We start from the raw sequence: 23,386 nt of genomic DNA, 5'->3' as shown, positions 1-23,386 counted from the left end.
ATTATTGAAAAATATAACTTCCTGCTTAATAAAATATAATTGAATATTTCAAACGAGAATGAACCGTTAATTTTACATTAATAAGCCTGTATCAGCTACCGTCTATAGAAGGCATTGAAAAGACAGAGGATCGGCAACGTTATTCTCCTATCTTTCTCCACTGTCATTATAACGTGGACTTCACTAGCAACACAGAGCAAATCATCCAAAAGGAAACCATAAACTACGGTATTTCAAATGTTTAAATTTCTGAAAGAAAGACGCTGTAACTTATATTACACAGTAGGGTATATAAATAAAATTAATTTCAAATTATGTGGTAAGGTTTCCTTAAGATTTGATAAATCTTATTACAAAGAATATTCAACACTTCTAATTTTAATTTCGTTCTATTAAAAATACGGTGCGTATACAATAATATTTATTTCTAAATGGAGCAAGTTCAGTTAGAAATTGAACTATAATACTATAATATTTTATAAGATAATAACACTTAAATGAGAAAAGTTGAGATCTTCACTTCCTTGGGTGCATTCTGATTCGTACTCCAGAAAATGGCCGCAGAATCAATTCACTGAGAAGTATGATGTCCTTTTGTTTTTCGACAGCCTCAATTCTAAACTTCCTCAGAATCGATGAGAGGATCGTTTTTTCCTCTAGTAGAGCAAACTTTTGACCTGACAAAATAAAACATTAATTAACTATCTACATTTCATGCCAGTTTTCAACAATTCAAATAAAATATCCCAGAATAGAACTCGGTTTATAAAATGAAATAGACAGATGGAAATGAATGGGAGATTGCATTCGTTGAAATGCTAATGGATACGAAATAGTGAACTCTTGACAGCATTTAATTGGAAATTGGTTTATTAATTAGATATAGATAGGGAATTGATCAAGCAAATTTTCATCTGGTTGTAATCGCATCATGAAGCATGAAAGAATGAGGATTGAATATTGAAGAGCTCATGATGTATTAATTAATTACCGTACATTAATTAGCCTACCTTTTGCATTGCATTAATTACCTTCAGCTAACTAATCAATGTTCTTGGAGGAAATACAAAATAGTCCATCAATAGATTATATATGATAAGAATATAATTTATTTGGAAAATAGTTATTAGATCAATCATTTATCAAATTTGATTACTGTTATTCAAATGGGGTTTATTATGACAGCAGATAACATTCCTCATCAATATAACTTACATTTCTAAATTATTTAAGACATTTCTTTCTCAAAAACGTAATTGCTGATGCTGGAAATACAAATCTACAATGAACTATAATATCATTCCATTAGAATATCAATTAATGATATGACCTGAGGCTTTTATCACTAACTATGGATCAATGGTTTTCTATATCATCAGCTTTCATGTCAGAGCATAACTCTGTTCCTTATTCTTATTTATTATACTTAATTTGAAAAATCTTACATTCTTAAGTGGCTTTATTCCAAAGATTGACTAAGTAGCCTACTTGGAGAATTTAAAAAAATCATTCGAATTTATTCCACCATATTATGCTGTCAATCGCTGCTGATCGATCATTCACAACAATATTCAGATCGGAATAGCCAATAAATTCTCAAAATCGATTTAAAAATCTGGAATTATTAAGCTGCGTTTATACCAAATTTATAAACAAAATGTTAATAACTTAATCATTATAGATTCTATCAGATTGAACATAACTTATCATACACATGATGAACACGTGTGTTTGTCAAGTTCTGTTCAATCTAATAGAATCTATAAGGAATTAGTTATTAACATTTTGTTAATAACTTTCGTGTGAACGCAGCTATATAACCGAATAAAAATGTATTGTTTCATTGAGTAATAACAATTGTTGTCATGGAATATAATTTTTGAGAATATTACAGATTTAGACCACTTAAGTTCTTGAGGAGTCATCGTTCATATTACAGATTGATAGTTGCATAATTAGAATAATATTGATTATATTGAACATACCTATACAATTTCTTGGGCCTGCACTGAAAGGCAAGTAAGCATATGGGTGCCGCTTCGCTGTTCTTTCTGGAAGAAAGTTGTCAGGATCGAATACTTCTGGATTCGGAAATTGATCTTCACATCTATGCAGATGATAAATGTGTAATAAGACCAATGTATTGGCAGGAATCAAATATTTGTCTGGAAAATATAAAGACATTCAGTAACAATATTATCATTTCTTTATCATGATCAGTATCAAACCGACTCAAATCGCATTATTTGTTATTAGCTACTTATTATCTGTGACTTGGTTGAGATTCTTCTCACCTTAAATATTATAGTTTCGAGCCCTTTATTAGTTGAAGTTCATATTTTTCAGAAATACTAGTTGTACTCTCAGTCAGGGGTTACAGACGAAATGAGATGACTCATTATAGCTTATTAACTTTGAAGACAGTGCTCTCTATCGGGGCGTTTTGCTGGATAAATAATAATACAATTGAAGAATCAGGGGTGCCCACAAGGGGGGGCATGGCGCAATTTGCGCCATCAACATTTTTGGGGGGGGGCATGATTTTTGTATATTTTATGTCAACATTTTGAAATATGATTAAAAAATCAAGGTATTAAATAGAGATATCCTAATGTAGTTAATTTTTCCCACCTTTACAATGTTATATTTTGCTAAGTGTAACTCAATATAAAGCATAAGCACAATTGATAATATTTTGTATGCAGGAATTTTAGTAATTTTAAGCCTATGAGTTTGAAGGTGAATCTTTGACAAAAATAAATTATAACTTCATCATCCACTATTATTTTGATTTCCTTTGCTTCATTTTGATTTTATTGGTCCTGTGTTTGAGTTTCCTTGCTGTTGCAAGAAATATGCGATATTTTTCTCATTTTCACAGTCTCGACAGTTTTTCGATATAAACAGTAATGCAAGATCAATTTAGGGTAACTCAGCTTATAGAGCATGAAATTTTCTCTCATTTAAGACCAATCGCAAGTTTCTATCATGCATTGTACTCATTTTAGAGACTCTTAATTAACAGTAAAATCGCAAGAAAAATGAGAAAATAAAGATCATCATTCAATTGGCTGTAACTTTTGAACGGTATTGAAAACAGAAGTATATTTCATGGGAGTGAAAAGAGGAGAAAATTCATCACAACCTCGACCACTTTTTGGATTTTGCATCTGAAGTGTTCCACAAGATACGCAACGTTGCATATGCGAGACTGTGAGAATGGGGAAAATATCACAAATTTCTCGAACATTCAAAGTTGCGTATCTTGTGGAACACTTCAGATATAAAATCCAAAAAGTAGTCCTGCGCGACCACTCAATTCATTGGAAATTTATTATCTTTAATATTATATAGAGAATGCTTTTTCTCGAAAAATTCAAGGTTCTCGAGATTAAATGGAAAACTTGAAAAAATCGAAAATTTTGGGGTGAAGTCGCCTTCTGGTGTGTCAGCAAATTTCAGATTAGAATTCAGCGCCCCAAAATATATATAGACCATCGAAAAAAATTATTTCGGGGCTGTTTCCTGAAAAACGACCATTTGACTGGACTATAGTTGTTATCCTATTATAATAGCGAGCAATTTATGTATATCTGTTATATTTTTCTATTTCTATATCTGGTTATCTGGCTATCTGGTTATTTGTGTTCAACGGATCTCGGAAACGGCTCTAACGATTTTCACGAAATTCGGAATATAGTAGGTTTATATCAAAATTCGATTGCACTAGGTCTCATCCCTGAGAAAACTCTCTGAAGGACATGAAGAGGATAATTCATCCTTGGAAAAACAGATGATGATTTCGTCTGTGAATAAATCACAGACGAAATATATTTTTCGTAGTGAATAAATCAAAATTCGGGTAAGTAACAATTTTGGGCTGTGTCTGTTAGTACTTCCCCAATCATTTTAAAGAAATGATTATCAATGGAATAAATCTGTTTATCAATGAATAAATAACGAGCAAAGCTCGGTGCCCCGATATTTGGTATTAATAGATAGAATTTACAAAATGTACTTGTTCAGATGATATCTTTATTCCAAAAACCAAACCATTTAAAGATACATTTTGTTCGACTTGTGTTATTTACTCCTGTAATGTTAAAAAGTAAATACTACCAACAACACAACATCAGTGACAACCTATTCCAATTCATGATAAATATCGGGGCACCGAGCTCCGCTCTAGAGTACCTACAAAAGTATATAAAAATTATTACGAAAGAAGAAATTATAATAAATATTCATAGTTCATACAGAAAGGTTCTATCTAATCACAGTGGATTGAGATTAATTCGCAGAGGAATGCAAAAATTTCTCTCACAAAAGCATGTTAAATTTTAATCCTGATTCATGTCACGTGAAATAAATTCATGAGATTCAGAAGAGATTCTTCTTGGTATTTTTGGTCTAGTAGAACAAAAATGTTCTGAAAATAACAATTTTTAAGATAGTTATTCAATTTACTGAAAATAGCAAAGAATAACTTTTAGTTGAGTTATTCTTTGTTATTTTTTGTGAATTGAATAATTTTTTCAAAAATACCAAGAAGAGTCCATCCTCTAAATCTCATGGATTTATCTCTTACCGAATTTTAAATTTTCTGTCCCAAAAATTCAAACTTCAGGCCCTCATATCTCAAAAAGTAATGATCGGAAAAAAAATGTTTTCCTGAGAAAACTTTTTCATTTTGATTGCTTGATAATCGAAAAACTTGGAAAAATATAACAAGTAGAAAGTTTATTTTTAGCCTTAATCATTATAGATCCACTATAGATTGAACATAACTTATCATACACATGATGAACACATGTGTTTGTCAAATTGTGTTCAATCCAATAGAATCTATGAGGATTATTAAGTTACTAGCATTTTGTTTCTTTGAGAATATTACAGATTTAGACCACTTCAGTACTTTAGGTACCATCGTTCACATTACAGATTAATAGTTGCACAATTAGAATAATATTAATTAAAATTGAACATACCTATACAATTTCTTGGACCAGCACTGAAAGGCAAGTAGGCATATGGGTGCCGCTTTGCTGTCCTTTCAGGAAGAAAGTTGTCAGGGTCGAATACTTCTGGATTCGGAAATTGATCTTCACATCTATGCAGATGATAAATGTGTAGTAAGACCAATGTATTGGCAGGAATCAAAAATTTGTCTGGAAAAGATAAAGATATTCAGTAACAATATTATCATCTCTTTATCATGCAAATCTTCTTCAGACTTGGAGGAATTTGCGGCGCAAAGAAATGGAGGGAGATCAGCCAATTGCAGTGATGGATTGAGTCGTACGTGGAAGCGTAGTTGTCAATTTGTCGAATAGATTCAGTCGAGTCTGTGATTGCAGAGAGGAAACTTCCTTAGTTTAACATGAGCGCTTGAATACTCGCTGGAAATTAGAGAACGCTAGCCGGCAAACAACAGCAACATAGCAGCCGTTGTATCGCTGCCGCTGTATGCCTTCTCTGCAGCTCATGTCCATCCCAAGTCGGAAGTTAATTTGAACAAAGTATAGGCCAATTAGTATCAAACCGACTCAAATTGCATCATTTGTTATTAGCTACTTATCTGTGACTGGTTGAGATTCGAATCTTCTCACCTTAAATATTTTAGTTTTGAGCCCTATATTAGTTCATATATTTCAGAAATACTAGTTATACTTTCTCAGTCAGGGGTTAGAGCAGGAATTAGATGACTCATTATAGCTTATAAACGCCGGTCAGATAGCCGAGTTGACTAAGGCGTTGCACCCTTCAGTCTGCTAGTGCTACCTGGTCGCGGGTTCGAATCCCGCCGAATCCCATCGAATAGGCATGGACGTTTGATCTCATAACTCACCCTCGCACTTCCCATTACCCACGCACAAGCAAAAAACTCATGTGGGCATCATCCGCAATTAAAAAAAAAAATTATACCGAATACTTTGAAGACATAGTGCTCTATCGGGGCGTTTCTCTGGATAAATGTAAAATTGTAAATCTGGCAACATGCCCTGGTCTCGGCGGTGCTGTTGGGCCATGACAAGATATGCGCAACTTGCGTGGTTGGAGTATTTCAGTATTGAGATAACGTTTCTGTTTTTTTTTATTGCTGTCACCTCAGGGCTAGGAAAGTTAGATGTACTAGTAATTTAATTATTTAATTGATGTGTCATACACTGTTGGAGCTATGCTCATATTATACAGTTTCACATGACAAAATAATAATAATCATTATAATAATAATAAAAATCTTCAGCTATAATTCAATGGTTGTTTTTGCATTAATTTTACCAAACTTACTATTACCATACTCGTAATATAGGTAGTAAGGTTGAACTTGTAAATAGATGAACTAGTAGTATGTATGGTACCATGATAAATTTCAAAAAATTGGAACTTAATCCGTTGAATCAACAAAGATAAACCTAAGACCATTTTTATCAAAGGCTTTCAAGTGAGTATTAGGCTTTACCAAAAATATTTGGTTAATTTGAAAATATTTAGATACAAACCTATCTTGACATCTTCTTTGAGCTGTCGACCAATGAAAGGCACACTTGGATACAGTCTTAGAGATTCTTTGATCACTCTCTCCAAATATTTCATTTCACCAAGGTCTTGCATGGTGGGAGATCTATCTGAGTCACCGAATATTGAGTCAAGCTCTTGGAACACCTTTTCCTGCAAATTTGAATATAATCATCAATAAATATTTGTATACAAAAACACAACTTTTTGACTTTTATAGATCTATAGGTCTTTAAAAAATCATGACAATTGATATTTTACTATAATGTGAATGATAATGAATCCTCATCTCATCTTTTCATTATCTTTTCAATCATTATAACTTGTTAGATTTTTTTTCATTTATGCCTCAATCTTATTGAATACTTTATAATTCGTGCGGCCCAATAAGTTTCATTTCTATCTCATTTCTTTTAATATCATTCAACTCCTAACTTTTAACTTCATTTCTTATCGATTACAAATACTTGCAACAATCTATTAATTGGAGGTCAATACAGTGTCTATTCTTCAGAGCAAGTGGACATGTCAGACTATTGATCACTTCCATTTTGACCCGTTACATTGTAAAACATGTGATTGGAAAATAATTATGCTGGAGCATTTAAATCTAAAATCATAAACTATAGAACGATATATTATGAATCATAACTATCTAAAATCATAGACTAGATTTAGAAAATCTCTCAAGTATAGAGACACTTGATCATTGATAATTTTAATTACGAGGATGTATACAAGTAAATGATTTTTCACTTTCATGAATTGAATTCAATTCCACATTCTTATCTCGTGTTAAATAGATGTTTGTTGAAGATATTATTTCATGGAACTGTAACCATTTTTATGTTTTTTACAATAATTATCACAGTAATAGTATAAAGGAAATGATGAATGGAGAAAATAGTACCTGAATTCCAGTTTCATTTCCCAGAAGGAATAATGTCCACGCCATTCCAGCAGTAGTTGTATCATGACCCTGCACAAAAATATGGGAATGGATGATATTGATTTGAAAATTTAAACTTCTTATCAGACTCTTGTAATATTACATTTTTCTTCTCACATTTAAATCGAATCTTCAATTCGAGATCTATGGAACTTTATAGTAAATGTCAGAGTTATCAATAGACGGATAAACTTTTTGACGGAGAATTTATTATCGTAAATGTTTGTTGCATTGTTCCATGGTGTCACCGAGGCTGGGTTGACAGAATTAAAAAGATAAATGGTTTATTTAAATCGAGATATGTATAAAAATTTAAAATAACATTTTCAAAATAAAGTTTTATTGAGAACAGATGTAGAATGTGAATTCTAAACTTATAAGTTATAATTTTTTGATGACGTGTCTGTGGAGATCGATATTGAACAGGGCGTTGTCTTTTGTGACTGGCAACTTGTGTCTTTTTCCTGTTCGATCTTCTTCTGAAACTAATGGCTGGCTATGTTTGTGTTGTAAAGTTTTGCTCTAAATCATTTTCGTTTATTAATGTTTTAAATTGAGTTTTATATAAAATTTTGTGCTGTTTTGGTCAGATTTAGCGGTTTGTATTGTCAAGCCATTAGCCACTGTGTTTCAACTGTAAACTAGATAAGTACTTTTAGTTTGTAATAACTCTGAAATCATTAGGCTTGTAAGTTATTGTTCTTTGTATATTTCTGTGTTTTGCCTAAATTTTCATCTGAAGATTATAAGTTAATTTGCTCTGAAAACTGGATTTCTCATTCATAGGCAATAGATCCATTCACAGTTTATCAAGAATCTATTTTATTGGAGCCGACAACTTTCCTTAGGTGATAGGTGTTAAATGCTATTCCAACCGTTTAAGGAAAAAATTGGTAGCACGGCAAATGTTACCCCTGTGGTGGGACCGAATTACAAAATAAATATGTCCCAAATGGTACACCATGAAATCCCTGGTTATAGAAATTATTAGTGGATAGATATCTTGATAGGTTATGAATGGTTTGTTGCTGAGTGGGAGGTCGGTTCAAGAGAGATCAAGTTTTAATGAATCAGTGCATATTACAAAATGGCATACAATATGAAAAATATTAAAATTGATGATGAGTTAATAGCTGCCTTAACACAACTGTTTGATAAGCAAGATGCTAGGTTAGACCAAATGTTTAAAAATCAAAATGCTAAGATTGATAATTTGAAACAAAATCAAAGTGCTAGGTTTGATGAGATGAAGCAAGAATTTGCTAGCATTAGACTAGAGCAGGTTAGTATAAACCTTCTATTGAAAAATGCAAATGAAACAGTGAAAGATAATCATGAAGATGAAAACAAATTGAAGCAGGATGATAGTAGTGTTAAGTTACAAGATCAACTCATTCAAGTTTCTGACAATGTAGGCCAAGTTACTGTTGTTGAAAAAGTCAACCCTAGTGAGATAGTAGAATTGAATAAAGAAGTAGGTAGGGAGTTGTCTTCACTGAAAGTCAACTATCATGAAAGTAATATTGCTACATTGAAGGTTAGGAAAACTATAAGTAAAGTGAATGATTACATGAGACAGGTTTCTGTGGAGGTTAGGAATAATGTCAACAAAATGAATCTTGCTTTGAGTCAAGTTGATGAGTTCAACTTTCAACTTAGAATTGAAAAAGTGTATGCTATGCATTCTCAAGTGAACATGACTAACTTTTGTAGGCAAAACGGCTTTGTTGAAACATATGAACCCATGAATAAAATCATGTTCTTGAAGAAAACAAAGCACAAAGTTTCCATTGATGTATTAGTATTCAAAGGTTGTTTCAAGTTGCTTACTTACAAGATGATGACAGTGAATCACATGATGAAAGGGTATTCCCCAACACACAATGATTAGGAATCCTGTGTTATGCCGGGATTCAGAATAGCATAATCGCTACACAGTGTATGGTAAGAGTCCATAATTGTGTCTTTTTTCTTTCATGTAGCCTATTTTTCTTGGCCCTTAATCTTTTCAATTTTCGATTCTTTCCTGTCTTTGTGTAATATTCAGTAAATTTCTTCTATGATGCATATCTTAACCAATCTTGTCCATAGTCATTTAAATTTGTATTTTTTTTTCTGAAATAATTTTGGAAGTTGAAATAGTAGCTTATTTTCCTAATCTTTAAATTGTTGATAAAACTTAACTTTTCCAAAATCTATCCATTGTTGTGTAAATAATTGTTTGCTTGCGGTATATTTTTTCATCATGTATTACATATTTTAATCATGTCTATTTTTTTTTAGGTATCATATTAGGTAATTAGGTTTTTCAGAGCAATTTTGTCCCATGTTCTCATCTTTCATTGCATATCATGCCATAAGCCATATGTAATTAGGTTATAGTTTTCTTCTGGGCTTTTAACCCATTTTGCATTTTATTTTTTCTTTGCTGTCCAATACTTTGGATTTTTGGTAGACAAGTAGGTGTGATTTTTTTTAGAGGTGTGGGCGTGAACCACATACGGCTGGACTCGATTATCTGACCTACTTGTTTGCGATATAAAAACCTTATGACTGCAACATCAAATGTTTGTAAAACCTTTTGCATACTTTTGTTTTTGTGGTCCGATACTAGAGTCTGCTATCACATTGCCTTACAGACATCTAGGAACTTTCCACCCAGTCACAATAGTCAACACATTTTTTCCTTCACCAGTTGTTTTTGTGGGAGTGATAGCTCACAATTATAACAAATTAGAGTCATACTTGGAATTTACAAAATTCCATAGTAGTATATTTTATTAAATATACTTCCTCATGAAAGTTCAGTACTGACATGTAGGATAGGCTCTAATTAATCTTTCTCTTCTTTGTATTGTTTTAGGGAATTTATTTACCCAGTTTTCTTTTTCTCTTGTTTGTATTTTTTAGGGAACTTATTTACCCAGTATTTCATCTTGATCATCTTTGTATCATAATCTTGAAATGTTTATACTTATTATACAGTCTTTAAATTTAAATTATTTTAAAAAATAATTGGTTTAATTTAAAACGTTGTGTTATATTATCAATTGAAATGAGTTAAAGGCTAAAATTTTTCTAAAGTGTTTTGTAATTGATATTTTTTTTTAATTTTAAAACTGTTTGTTCTATAAATTTTGATATGATTGATTATCGTTTGAAATGGATGCTGGAGTGTATGTAGAATTTTTAGTGGGGTTTGTTGATTAGAATTTTGCTGGTATGTGATTGTTTTTTGAGATGGAAACCCATTATTGCCTAAAGAAGGAATAACAGAGGTTATGACTTAGAGAGGCAGTAATGAGATAATATTTTTTGTGTTGATTACTTATGTTGATTGCCATAGATGCAAAATAATGATTAATAATGTTGATTGCCATAGATGCAAAATGATGATTAATTATGAATATTGTTTGCCTTTGAAGCAAAATATTATTGATGTTTTGAATGATTTCTTGTTTAATGTTTGATAGTAAAGTTTTGTCATGAAATGTAGTTTGTGTTTAGAACATTGAAGAGTCGAAATGAACTATAGTATCCAACAAACGATGATTAATAATATTAAATAATTTGCTTTTTATACAATTTTTGAACAAAATTAAAACTAAATAATTTTGAAACCCTGAATGATAAATCATAAATGTGAAATGAACATGCTATAAATGAAATGTTATATTAAATAATAATGAAATGCAAATATATTATGAAATGATTGAATAGAAGACCAAATGTCTGAAATTATTGAAATATGTATTGAAATTAAATTTTTGTTGTGTTGTTATGATGTTTGTTTTTTACAATTTTGATAATGATACAGGGTGTTATGAAATTATATTTCTATTTTGAAGAATGGATTAAAATGTTGATATTTGAACAGTGAATAAATGTATGATTTTTTTTTTAATTTATCATTGATATGTCCATATTTCACAATTTATGTATTGCTGACTGTATAATAAGATGTTAACAAATTTCAATTTTATATATATTTAAAATTAATTTTATGTGTATTAGATTGTATGGATAGCCTAATCAAGTTTTTCTTCTTAGTTTATAAGCATTTTAAGACAACAGGTACAGCACAGACATTAACATTGAAATAGTTATCATGTGAATCTCGAAATCAGTAACAAGTGAACGCCATGAAGAGTGTTAAGAACATTTGGGTGATTTTCAAACTAGTGTGACATATCTACGCCTAAATCTACGCTGCGGCCTAAACCAATAACTACGCTAATGTCAACGCCAATGTCAACGCCAATAGCTACACCAATGCCTGCGCCAACGCTGATGCCAACAACAAAATCAATGCCAATGCCTGCGCCAACACTAATAACTACGCCAAAATGCCAAAATCTGCGCCAATGCCAACAACAAAAATCAATGCCAATAGCTACGCAAATGCCTGCGCCAATGCTGATGCCAACACCAAAATCAACGCCGATGCCTGTGCTGATGTCAATAGCTACGCCAACGCCAATGCCAATATCAATGCCGATGCCAAAGCCGACACCAAAGAATACGCCAATAGCAATGCCAACGCCTATTGCTGACCAAGTATCTCAAACTTCAACACTACTGCATTACCTGGAGGTAATTGTCATCCATGTTCACATTCGCAACTTTGAATTCAGAAGAACAGTCACAGTATCATGAAAGAATTGATTCAAAAAATCCTCTCCTAAATTATTCCTGTATGCAGAACTCTAAACCTTGAAAGCTGAAAATATCAAAAAACCAAACCTTACCTAAATTAATCCTCACCTAAATTAATCCTGTATGCAGCGTCTATCTCTTTTCCAAAAAACTATTCTTTACATATTAAACTTTCTGTTGAGATATTTTCCTTAAATTATAAAGCTAAATCAAAAGTAATATTGATATTCTATATTTTGAGATATTGTTTGGAAACATATAACAAACGCTATTGATGAATTTTTATAATAATTTTCAATATTTTTGGATGACATGTATTGTTTTTTTCTAGAAAAAATTGTTACTGTTCTCAAATTTAAATTTCAACAATTTTCATTAGGGTCAATGTAAATTTTTTTTTTAAATTTTCAAACAGTAAAATTTTTTTATGTCAAGAGGGGGGTATTTGTAATATTACATTTTTCTTCTCACATTTAAATCGAATCTTCAATTCGAGATCTATGGAACTTTATAGTAAATTCAGAGTTATCAATAGACGGATAAACTTTTTGACGGAGAATTTATTATCGTAAATGTTTGTTGCATTGTTCCATGGTGTCACCGAGGCTGGGTTGACAGAATTAAAAAGATAAATGGTTTATTTAAATCGAGATATGTATAAAAATTTAAAATAACATTTTCAAAATAAAGTTTTATTGAGAACAGATGTAGAATGTGAATTCTAAACTTATAAGTTATAATTTTTTGATGACGTGTCTGTGGAGATCGATATTGAACAGGGCGTTGTCTTTCGTGACTGGCAACTTGTGTCTTTTTCCTGTTCGATCTTCTTCTGAAACTAATGGCTGGCTATGTTTGTGTTGTAAAGTTTTGCTCTAAATCATTTTCGTTTATTAATGTTTTAAATTGAGTTTTATATAAAATTTTGTGCTGTTTTGGTCAGATTTAGCGGTTTGTATTGTCAAGCCATTAGCCACTGTGTTTCAACTGTAAACTAGATAAGTATTTTTAGTTCGTAATAACTCTGAAATCATTAGGCTTGTAAGTTATTGTTCTTTGTATATTTCTGTGTTTTGCCTAAATTTTCATCTGAAGATTATAAGTTAATTTGCTCTGAAAACTGGATTTCTCATTCATAGGCAATAGATCCATTCACAGTTTATCAAGAATCTATTTTATTGGAGCCGACAACTTTCCTTAGGTGATAGGTGTTAAATGCTATTCCAACCGTTTAAGGAAAAAATTGGTAGCACGGCACTCTACAAAACTGATTTGTGTTGTAGCCTATCTAGTAGGTAATAATTGTTTTATTGTTGGAAAATACAAACAACTTGGGACAAAAAATCCATTCAAAAAACAAAACTTAAAATTCTATGTTTTTTCGAAATATGGTATAATCTATTTATTTACCAATGTTATTACATTAGTGTCATTTGCATTGTGGATGAATGAATAAATATTAATGCATTTTTTTCTATGTATTTAAACACGACATGCAGTCGAATATTAAGTAAATAATTAAAAACTTTTACTTACTGACTGAAGTACTTACACTGTTGAAAATGATCGCTAGACGGTTGAAAGTACTTCAGTCAGTAAGTAAAAGTTTTTAAATATTTACTTAATATTTGACTGTATGTCGTGTTTAAATGCATAGAAAAAGTGTTTTAATACATAGCAGCTTGGAATGGATCAAGAAACCATCACCTTAAATTTTAATGTTATTATCTTCTCAACAAATTTAATATTTTAAAAGCTGGAAAATTTCAAAAGCCTAAAATGAAACACTAGAAGATTTTCAACTTTGATACCTACCTACACTTTTAATTTCGTGACACCCGTTTCAGGAATAGCCTTCATACATTTTCCAGTATGGTACTATTGTACCTCCAGTGTGAAATAGCATGTTTTTATACAATCCCATTATCTAGTGCTTTATTTTACTGTATTGAAATATCAGATCATCTCCAAGATACAGTTTCAGCATGGCTGGAAAAATTTATTATTTAATGTGAAAAGTATTTCAAGTAATAGACTCTGTTAGGTACTCACTTCAAACATAAAAGTATCAACTTCTTCTCTTATATCATCATCAGAGAGTACTTTGCCATCGCTCGACACATCAAGCAGTAAATCCAAGAAAGCTTTCCGTTTCTTTTGCCCTAGAATCATATAAATTATATCACGATAAGAGTCAATTTGAAATTATAAATCAAACAGTATAAAAATATAGAAACCAATTAATCAATGAATACCGTTATATAAATATGAATTGGTTTCATTAACTCATACTCATAATGTACTACTCTACTACTCCTAGTGTTATACTCTATAATCCTATCTTAACAGAACTCCAAGGGGAATCTTCATCTACAAGAGAAATGTTTAGGAAAAGTTAAACTAATTGAAATATCCAAAAAATCACATATTGTGTTTTATATAATTGTCTACATAAAACGTTTTTAAAAACTGTAACGATGTCATTATTCTCTATCAGTTTACAGCTCTGTTGTGTAATTTTGATAATTCATATAAAAAGGTACCCATCCTTACCAAATGCAACAAAATCTTCACTATCCGGGGTTTTAGTTACCTCCTGCTCTTTCAATAACCTCCTCTCACTTATCACCTGGAAAAACAAAATGTTTACGATGAACCATAACATGGTCAGATGAACTAGTATATATTTCCAAAATAGGCTCCACACCATGCATCAAATTAGATCAATCAACGTTTCTAAAAAAATCATGAAATAGATAAGATAATGTCTTTCTACACTATGAACAGAGATGTTGTAGAAATTTCTCCATATAAGGTGGAAAAAATCGATATTGTCAGTTCTACATAATTTATTTAAGCCAAACTGGCTTAATATGTGGTACTGACAACTAAATTATGTGGTCAGTTCCACATACTCAGCCAGTTTGGCTAGAATGAATTATCTGGAACTGATAATATCGTTTTTATTTCACCTCAATCAAGATAATGTATTTGGCGATCAGTTTAGAATAAGTACAATAACAACCGCATCATAGAGGAATGAAAAGTTAAATTAATTTACCATATAGAGCTGTAGAAAGAACAATGAAAAACGAAAATGTTAGTAAAGACCCTTCAAAGAATATTGAAAGATAGAAACAAACCTACGCCAATACATGGGTGTCAGGTTGCAAGTTGGAAAACCAATATAGAAGACAATAAGCGACATGAGAGGAAACTGTAGTTGGAAGGAGACAGTAGGTAGGAGGTAACAGATTGCATATGGAAGAATAAATTAGATCTCTGTGAATCATATAAAGATATCACAGAATATAGAGACCAATGGAGGAGGTGGGTGCCTAATGCTGTGGAGGTGGAGTCGGAAAATCAAGATGGATTGAGAGAGAAATAAGTACATTGCTGGGAAATTCATCTCTCTCATCATCATTCGTCTCATTACCTACGCAAAAGCCTAGGGATTATAAAGACATCATCATTAACTCTTTGGGGGGAAGAATGTAGTATAACAACATATGTTTTGAATTTGTTATTACTGTTACTAAGTCTCCAAACAAACTCATTCCAATTCGAAACCTGTATAGTTCAAGTTATTAAAAACCTTTCTTAAGGTATTAAATACTTAGTCGTGTTTACTCTCATTCCTATTACAATCCTCAATAGAAAAAAAGATGACAAATCAATAAACATATATTGATGTATACAATATACATAAAAATGTATATGTCAATGTTAATTTTATTGATTAAGTACCGGTAATTAGTATTCAATTCTGACACAAATATGGAGAATATAATCTGCGTTCACTGACCTTTTTTGTGAAGCCATGGAGTATGCTGAGACAATTTTCATACTTTTTTCCAAACTCTGTCCGTTGAAAAATGAAATTCGGATGTAGCCATGGTCTGATTCCACGTTCAATGGTCAATTTACTGATCCTGTATAAGACAGTGAATTTTATTGTTTTTTCTTAATAATTGATATTCATTCAACTATTGATTAAATTATTATCATTAAACGAAAATCCCAATTAAATGCTGTAGATCACCCCGAAGACTTCTGCTACTGCAAATATTGACAACAGGGTAAACAGCTAGATGTAATTGGGATTTTAGTTTAATAATAATCATTCATTAATTAGCATTTTAACAAATGCAACTTCCAATTTATTTCCAACTATTGATTAAACTCTTCACAGTTACGCACAAGACTCTTTTTATATTTCACAATTAGGCTTCATCAAGTGAAGTCATTGAATAATTCTATTAAGCTACTTTTACTTGAGCCTAAAATCTCTGTAGATGCATTTCAGGTATTTTTTGTAAATACATTTCAATTTTGATTATTATAACATGATAATCGTTAAGTATTTTGCTATATCGAAAGTCATGTTCATAAAGTCCAATTAGCATAAGCGACCCTTGAGAAGCAATGTACGTATGAAACATCAAAAAACTTGATGCCTTGGAAATGATAGAATAGCAAATAAATAAAATTATCACCAATGAGAAATATAAGAGAAAATAATCTTTGAATAAGAAGCCTATAGGTACTCACTCATAAACTGCCTTGATATATTGTGAATCAGATTCCATTTGAGCATTGACTGGTGTTCCCATTGCTGTTTCTGTGTGACAATAAAGCAAAATTATAAAGAGATCAAGTGCTAATAACAATACATTATGAAGAATGATAACCCTTATACTAGCGAGGTGAATTAAGATGGAGAAAAATGGAATGATTTCATTTTAATAATTAAAACACAGTTTATAGTGCATCCATTCTATATAGGAGAGCCTATAGGTACTCACTCATAAACTGCCTTGATATATTGTGAATCAGATTCCATTTGAGCATTGACTGGTGTTCCCATTGCTGTTTCTGTGTGACAATAAAGCAAAATTATAAAGAGATCAAGTGCTAATAACAATACATTATGAAGAATGATAACCCTTATACTAGCGAGGTGAATTAAGATGGAGAAAAATGAAATGATTTCATTTTAATAATTAAAACACAGTGTATGGTGCATCCATTCTATATAGGAGAGCCTATAGGTACTACAATTTTTCTTCTTGTATTCTCTTTGCTTTATGTTGTGGAATAGACGATATTATCAGAGATTGTGAAAAGGTAGTATATAGTATAAGAGTATAAAGTAGGAGTACTAGTACTAGTATAAAGATAGTATCATATTCAACAAATAAATCCTCAAATTAAGAAATTATTAATATTGAAACGAGAATATGAACTGCTAGCACAGTAGAGCAGTGCAGTGGATGCATTTCATACGGATTGAACAATAAAAAAATAATTAAAATTCTACTGATTCAACATTTTAAAATAGAATAGATAAATCTCACTCACCACATATCACATCCAGAGCACAAAGTGTGAGAAACGGGTAGATATCGAATTCGTTGCCATCAGCTTTTTTATCTAACAATTCCACCAATATTTTGCTCTTGTCACAGAATACTTCTACAAAGTCTTCGAGGATTTTAAAGTGGAATGTTGGACTGAGTAGTTTCCTGCGCTCGTGCCATTTATTTCCTGAAATTGGAAGTGAGATATATAAATTAATAAGCAATTCTGGCTTTATGATTGGTCGTTTTCATCACAACAGATATTTTCGAAATGACATAAAATTTTGTATATCCATTCTCAAAAAGGAATTACATATGTTCTTGGTTTGTAATAATAATTTGTGTATCAGAATAGAATGTAAATAGATTATGTTCATTCAAACAATTAATTTATTTATTGAGATCTTTCTCAAAACATTTTTAAAATGAATCGAATCATTTCAATTACATGTTAGATATTGAATGAATAATACTCTTCATATCAACCAACCATCTTTATTTTAATACATTCAAGACTAAACTTTTAAATCTTGAAAAATCAGTTATATTCTCACCTGTGCTAGTTAACAAGCCAGTTCCTAGCCAAGGATGTAGAAATTTGTAACCAAACGATTTGTCAATGTGTCTTACACTGCTGGCTATAATCTTGAAAATAAAATGTCAATAATTATTTAGATTCATCACATTATAAATAGGTAGGAATAGGTAGGTAAATAGTAGCAGCAGAAACAACAATAAACAAAATAGTTGAAATCCCAATTTTCTCTCAATCAATTTAAATGATAAGACTTTAAAGTTATCAATCATTTTTAGTTAAGATAATCAAATAGAAAGAATACATCTTGAAGAGTGCATTATTTGCAAGTGAATCAATTATTCACAACTTTTTAAACAATTATTGTTCACAAAAGTCTATCTTAAAGTTCAATACAGTTCAATTAAATTTTGATAACAGAATAATCATTTCCAGAGTCACTCGAATTCAGTGTTTATAAGCAAAAAAATAATTCAGCGCACTTTATTATTATAACGAGTAGTACCGTATCTTATATTTAGGGAGAAGATTCTGTACAATCTTATCAATAATTGAAAGAAATTATATAATAGTGATACAGTAAACACGTTTTCTTCCAAATGTAAAATGTATGCTCTCATATAAGGTTGGAGTAAGATTACAGTTGACTCTTGAGAGTACAGTAAGACTACTAAATCATAAAACAATAAATCATAATTTTATAATTCCAATTTCATAACAAATTTTCAACATTCTAATTTACTGACTAAATCCTTAAACGTTTCACCTAATAAACTGATGTCGCAATTCATAGGTACGATAGAGCATTATGAATTATTATCAAAATACTAATTTTAAATAAAAAATTATACTTCAGAAACATAATTTGCAAGACAATTAAATAACTTAACTCAAATCAATTATCAAAGGTGTCATACGTTACTCTTGATGCTTGTTACAATTATACATTTGCATCCTTATACGCGCTACACATAATGCCTGAATGTAAATAAATAAAAGCATGCACATAGCACATACTCTGCTGTGCTTGAAATTAACAACCAAGGCCTAATTAATGCTATTCAACTGTGAAAATTGATATTAATAGAAGTTCACCTCAACATGTTCAGGCCGCATCAAGTGAACTTCGGCCCATGGTCCTCTCCAAGTTCGGAACATAGGATAATATGTCATTGCCCTTTTACTGAAAAAATCGAATCTCTCTGAAAAAAACAATATAGAGTATAAGAAATGATTTAGATATTTTTTTAAGTTTCAGATGTTGAAAACAGGTTTTGAAACCTGTCATTGTCATTGTCCTAATTAATCAAACTACGGTATTTATTATGTTAAAATTACCTAAGATTAAATTATAAGTACTCAGTTTATTATTTTTGAATTTTTAATTCTAATGTATAGTTATGAATAGAAAATACAGTAAGGCGGACACACTTACATTACATTACCGGTACATTTTTACCTTTACTCTTTCACATTTTTCGAAAGAATTTATTTTTGTTACTTATAAGTTCATTTTTTTGAATTCATAAAAATTCACTCTACGAACAGAGATACTGTGGAATTTATCCATAATTGAGTCTAATAAAAAAATACCACTGATGATGATGCCTTAGTGCATTGAAACTTGAGTTTGGCTCAAATAAATTATGGGAACTGATAATATTGCTTTTATTTCACTATCATAAAAAATAGTGGAAGCTAAAAAAATAAGCCAACAGTTATAGACTGGTAAATTAATATGGAAATGAAGTATAAAAACAATATCAGAATCAAAAAGAATCAGCAATGCATGAGAAATATGATAATGTTTCGTTTATCATTGAAAATACTGGGCAAATGAGTTTTTTACATAATATTATTTATCTCCGATCCATTCTATACAAAAACGTTTGCTAATTTTAAATGTGAAAAATTAAACAATCAGAAATAATCCTGTTCCTAAGTTGTAGAATTTGTAGAAGTTGTATTTTCTACTGTAAATAATGTGTCCATGTATTCTTTATTTTTGAGCAATTTGTGAGATTGAAGTGCTTATTATTCTCACATAGCTATCACGGAAACCTTGATTGCAATTCATAATGGAATATCCTGGAGTCTCCTGTAGCCTACCAATTATTAAAGATCATTATATTAATTTTAAAAGCAGTAGTAGTAGGGAGCTATAATTATTCATATCCATGCCAATTGAGAGGCTATTATACACGGTGTGTTATTTGCTGGACAATAAAAAAACATTAGCCTACAGAATGGATGGAATATCCATTGGCCTAATACTATAAATACAAATACTATAACTTATAACTACACTGGTATCCAAAATTAATTGTTTAGTCATTAACCACTCCATTCTCAGTTTATGGTAATAATAAAAAAATCAATATTCATTTTTCAGAATAAATTTTTATAACAGAATCAATTGATTACTGGTTTATAAAAATTGACTTAGGTTTATTTTTTAATTGGTATTGAATTAAAATTGACTTAGCATTAGTTATATTCATTATTATTAGCGGCATATCTATCAAAATTCACATTCTTAATTTGACAATTGAAATTGCATAATTAGGCACAACCGGTCGTGTTTTATTTTTTCTTTCTATTAAATTAAGTGAAGGGTAGGCTACTACTGGTAATTATATTCTTATCAAAAACTATTAAGTAGCCCTAAGAAAATAAAAATTCACATGCGGTATTCAAAGTTGATGGATAACTAGATTTACTTGTCTTTGAAATTTTAATTTTAAAATATACAGATTGATTTACTTGACTTGTATTTAAGATTTAGTTATGGTCATTATTCTGTATATGTTTACCTGGATTATTTTATTGTTTCTTGATAATTCTTTGAGTTTTTAACTTCAATTTTTACTACTCATCAACTTTTTCTAATGATATCTATGTTGTCAATGCTGTTTGTTGTATGGAATTTGACATGAATAAACAACTGATATAGGTAGGCCTACTATGCTGATCTGAAAGATATTTATTTATTTATTCCATAAAAACATATAAAGGCTCACAGACAAACTCCAGTACGAGCCTTAATGACATATTTGATAGTGTAACATTACAATTAAAAAAGAAAATAATATCGCACTTCATTAAATATTCACAATTCAGTAAGCTATAACTAATGAGATTAGAAGAGAACGATATATTGGTTAGATTCCGGAAAGTTAGTAAAGGGGTAGGCTATAGGATCAATTGTTTCTTTCTTTTCAAATAAAAAGAAAGAAGAAACAGTTGAAAAAAAGGTGAGTTAGTAGAGCTCAAAACTAATAATTTATTCATCAATATTGAGCAGCATAATTTTTCACAAGATTTTTTGAATGTATTGAAGCGGTCATAGAAGGGGTCAAGGAATGGGTAATCTATTGTACAATCTCATTGTTCTATTTAGGTAGGAATATTGCATGACTGCCTACAAATATAACGTAAAAAATTGCAATAACTAAGTTATTCTACATAGTATGGTTTGGTTGTCAACCATAATGAAAATTAATTTATGATTTTTCATATTTATTTTGAGAAATTTACCTTTATTCGATGGTTTGATGACGTCCAAAGAATCTCCAACAATTGGGTAAGCTGGGGGTCCCGGAATCCGATCTATAATTCGTATGTAGTTTATCCGTTCTATAATCAATTTCATAATGTAGATAAGTAGTGTGGCCCCTAATGTGATAATCAGCATGGTGGTGGTATCCATCTGCCAAGAAATAAATCAACAGTATAGTAGGCGAAATTTCACTTTTGAATTTTTTCAAATGTCACAGTACTTCAATCTACGCTATTATCAAATATTTCAATGATTTCTGGACCTTTAAGTCAATGGAAATATGAATGTATCAGAATGAATAATTGTTATCAACTGTGAAACATTATAACTTGATTTTTTTTCATTTATCGACATCCAAAATGAAAAAATAAGACTTGAAGCTTTAAAGAATAAACATGAAATCAGTATACATTGGTTCAAAAACTATTCAATTCAACAATGAAATTTAATTTATTCTTCCATCTTATTAAGTCTTTTAGATGGTCACGTTTGACTGTCAGTCATTACTGCCTGAAAAAGTCATTTATTTGAAGGATCTAAAAATTAATCCAACAGAAACGGCCTGAGAACTCTGACACTAGAATATAACTGATCCAGCCTGACCACTCAATACTATAATTCATACGTTTTAATCTTATCTTAGTCTCTTGAAACATATTTTTAATTGAAAAATTATAATCACAGTACAAAGTGCCTACATCTTCGAATAATACCAATTATTGATAACAATAACCAATAGGTCAACTTCAGATTAAAATTAAGATTGAAATTGGAGTTTGAAAGTGGAGATTGAAATTTTCTAATTCATACATTCTGTTTATGAATATTATTAATATGAATATTAATATTATTCTACCTACTAATATTACATTTATGAAAATAGAAAAGGAGCAAGTGGTTATAAAAAACTGATCATTATTAATATTACTGCATTGTTTCTTCAAACCTTTGGCATTATATCTCAGACCTTAATATACCTGCAGATAGCAAAAATTAAGACAATAATTATATAGCTTTGAAAATAATTATTTTCACCTTACGATTGAGAAATTATGTAAGCTACCTATATTATCTATTAGTGTACGGTATTATTATCATCAATTAGAATACCTACGGTAGTCTATATACTTACAGAAGTCAACATTTTCGAAAATGTTTATGAAGACCCCTCAACCAGCAGACACTACTGTTTTATATCACTAAAAATCTAACACTACCGTAATCAACTAAAATTCAATGAATAGTTCACTCGTGAAATAGAATATTGAATGAATGAAAAATCATAACATGAACACGGAATTGAAGTAAATCAAACTAAAATCGAATAATCGACTCAATTGCATTTGATGCTGCTCACTTCACTCATTGCCGGTTAACATATAAATTGAATGAAATCACTTCACTTAAAAAATTGAATGATCAATGTTCGTATACGGACTGCTCGAAAGCGACTGACTTTTTAAACGCCGCGGAAGACAACTTTATCATGCGTTATTATCATTGAATTAGTAGCATGCTGCCTCCGAACGAGCCAATAACAGCACACATTTCATAACATTACACTCGGCTTAGTTGAAACAACACGGCATCCTTCCATCCTTTGCATCACTTTCAAGTTCACTAACCGGGGACCAGCAACAACTCTAGCGATGATGCATCGAATAAATTCTGAAAACTCACTAGTAGATTCTCAGCAATCGAAAAATTTCTCGGAAGTTTTTTCAGCCGTTGACTGCTACCTATGATGGCGAAGAAGGTAGGTAGTTTACCTTGAGAATGCCAACTATTATCAAGTTGGTTGATCG

The 23,386-nt window shown here is 30.7% G+C and overlaps 1 protein-coding gene across 4 annotated transcripts; it reads right to left on the bottom strand.

Annotated features, from left to right (window-relative positions):
• Positions 1-373: 373 nt before the first annotated feature.
• LOC111050678 (cytochrome P450 4C1) lies at positions 374-23,386 on the bottom strand. 4 transcript variants are annotated; one of them, XM_039422000.1, is made up of 13 exons: positions 22,714-23,386; positions 21,560-21,731; positions 19,118-19,224; positions 18,042-18,132; positions 17,489-17,674; positions 16,679-16,748; positions 15,933-16,059; positions 14,678-14,753; positions 14,177-14,286; positions 7,430-7,498; positions 6,504-6,672; positions 4,989-5,168; positions 374-677 (listed from the first exon to the last, which is right to left on the bottom strand). In XM_039422000.1, exons 1-13 carry the CDS (start codon positions 22,723-22,725, stop codon positions 517-519), a joined length of 1,530 nt encoding a protein of 509 aa, XP_039277934.1. In that variant the 5' UTR covers positions 22,726-23,386; the 3' UTR covers positions 374-516. The 4 variants fall into 4 exon arrangements, with proteins under 4 accessions (XP_039277934.1, XP_039277933.1, XP_039277932.1 ...); XM_039421999.1 differs by lacking the exon at positions 4,989-5,168 and adding an exon at positions 1,986-2,165; XM_039421998.1 differs by lacking the exon at positions 16,679-16,748 and adding an exon at positions 16,933-17,002 and having other exon boundaries at positions 22,714-23,114.

This window comes from Nilaparvata lugens, chromosome 2 (genome assembly GCF_014356525.2).
Source record: "Nilaparvata lugens isolate BPH chromosome 2, ASM1435652v1, whole genome shotgun sequence".
NCBI classification, from domain to species: domain Eukaryota; kingdom Metazoa; phylum Arthropoda; class Insecta; order Hemiptera; family Delphacidae; genus Nilaparvata; species Nilaparvata lugens.
The sequence above is the reverse complement of the archived record's forward strand: the minus strand, read 5'-3'. Positions and strand labels throughout refer to the sequence as shown.

Excerpts from the sequence above, each read along its gene's own strand:
- LOC111050678 (XM_039422000.1), bottom strand. Across the intron at positions 19,225-21,559 it reads CATCAAACCATCGAATAAAG|AGAGATTCGATTTTTTCAGT; the intron begins GTAAATTTCTCA and ends TGTTTTTTTCAG. Across the intron at positions 17,675-18,041 it reads TGGCTTGTTAACTAGCACAG|GAAATAAATGGCACGAGCGC; the intron begins GTGAGAATATAA and ends TTCCAATTTCAG.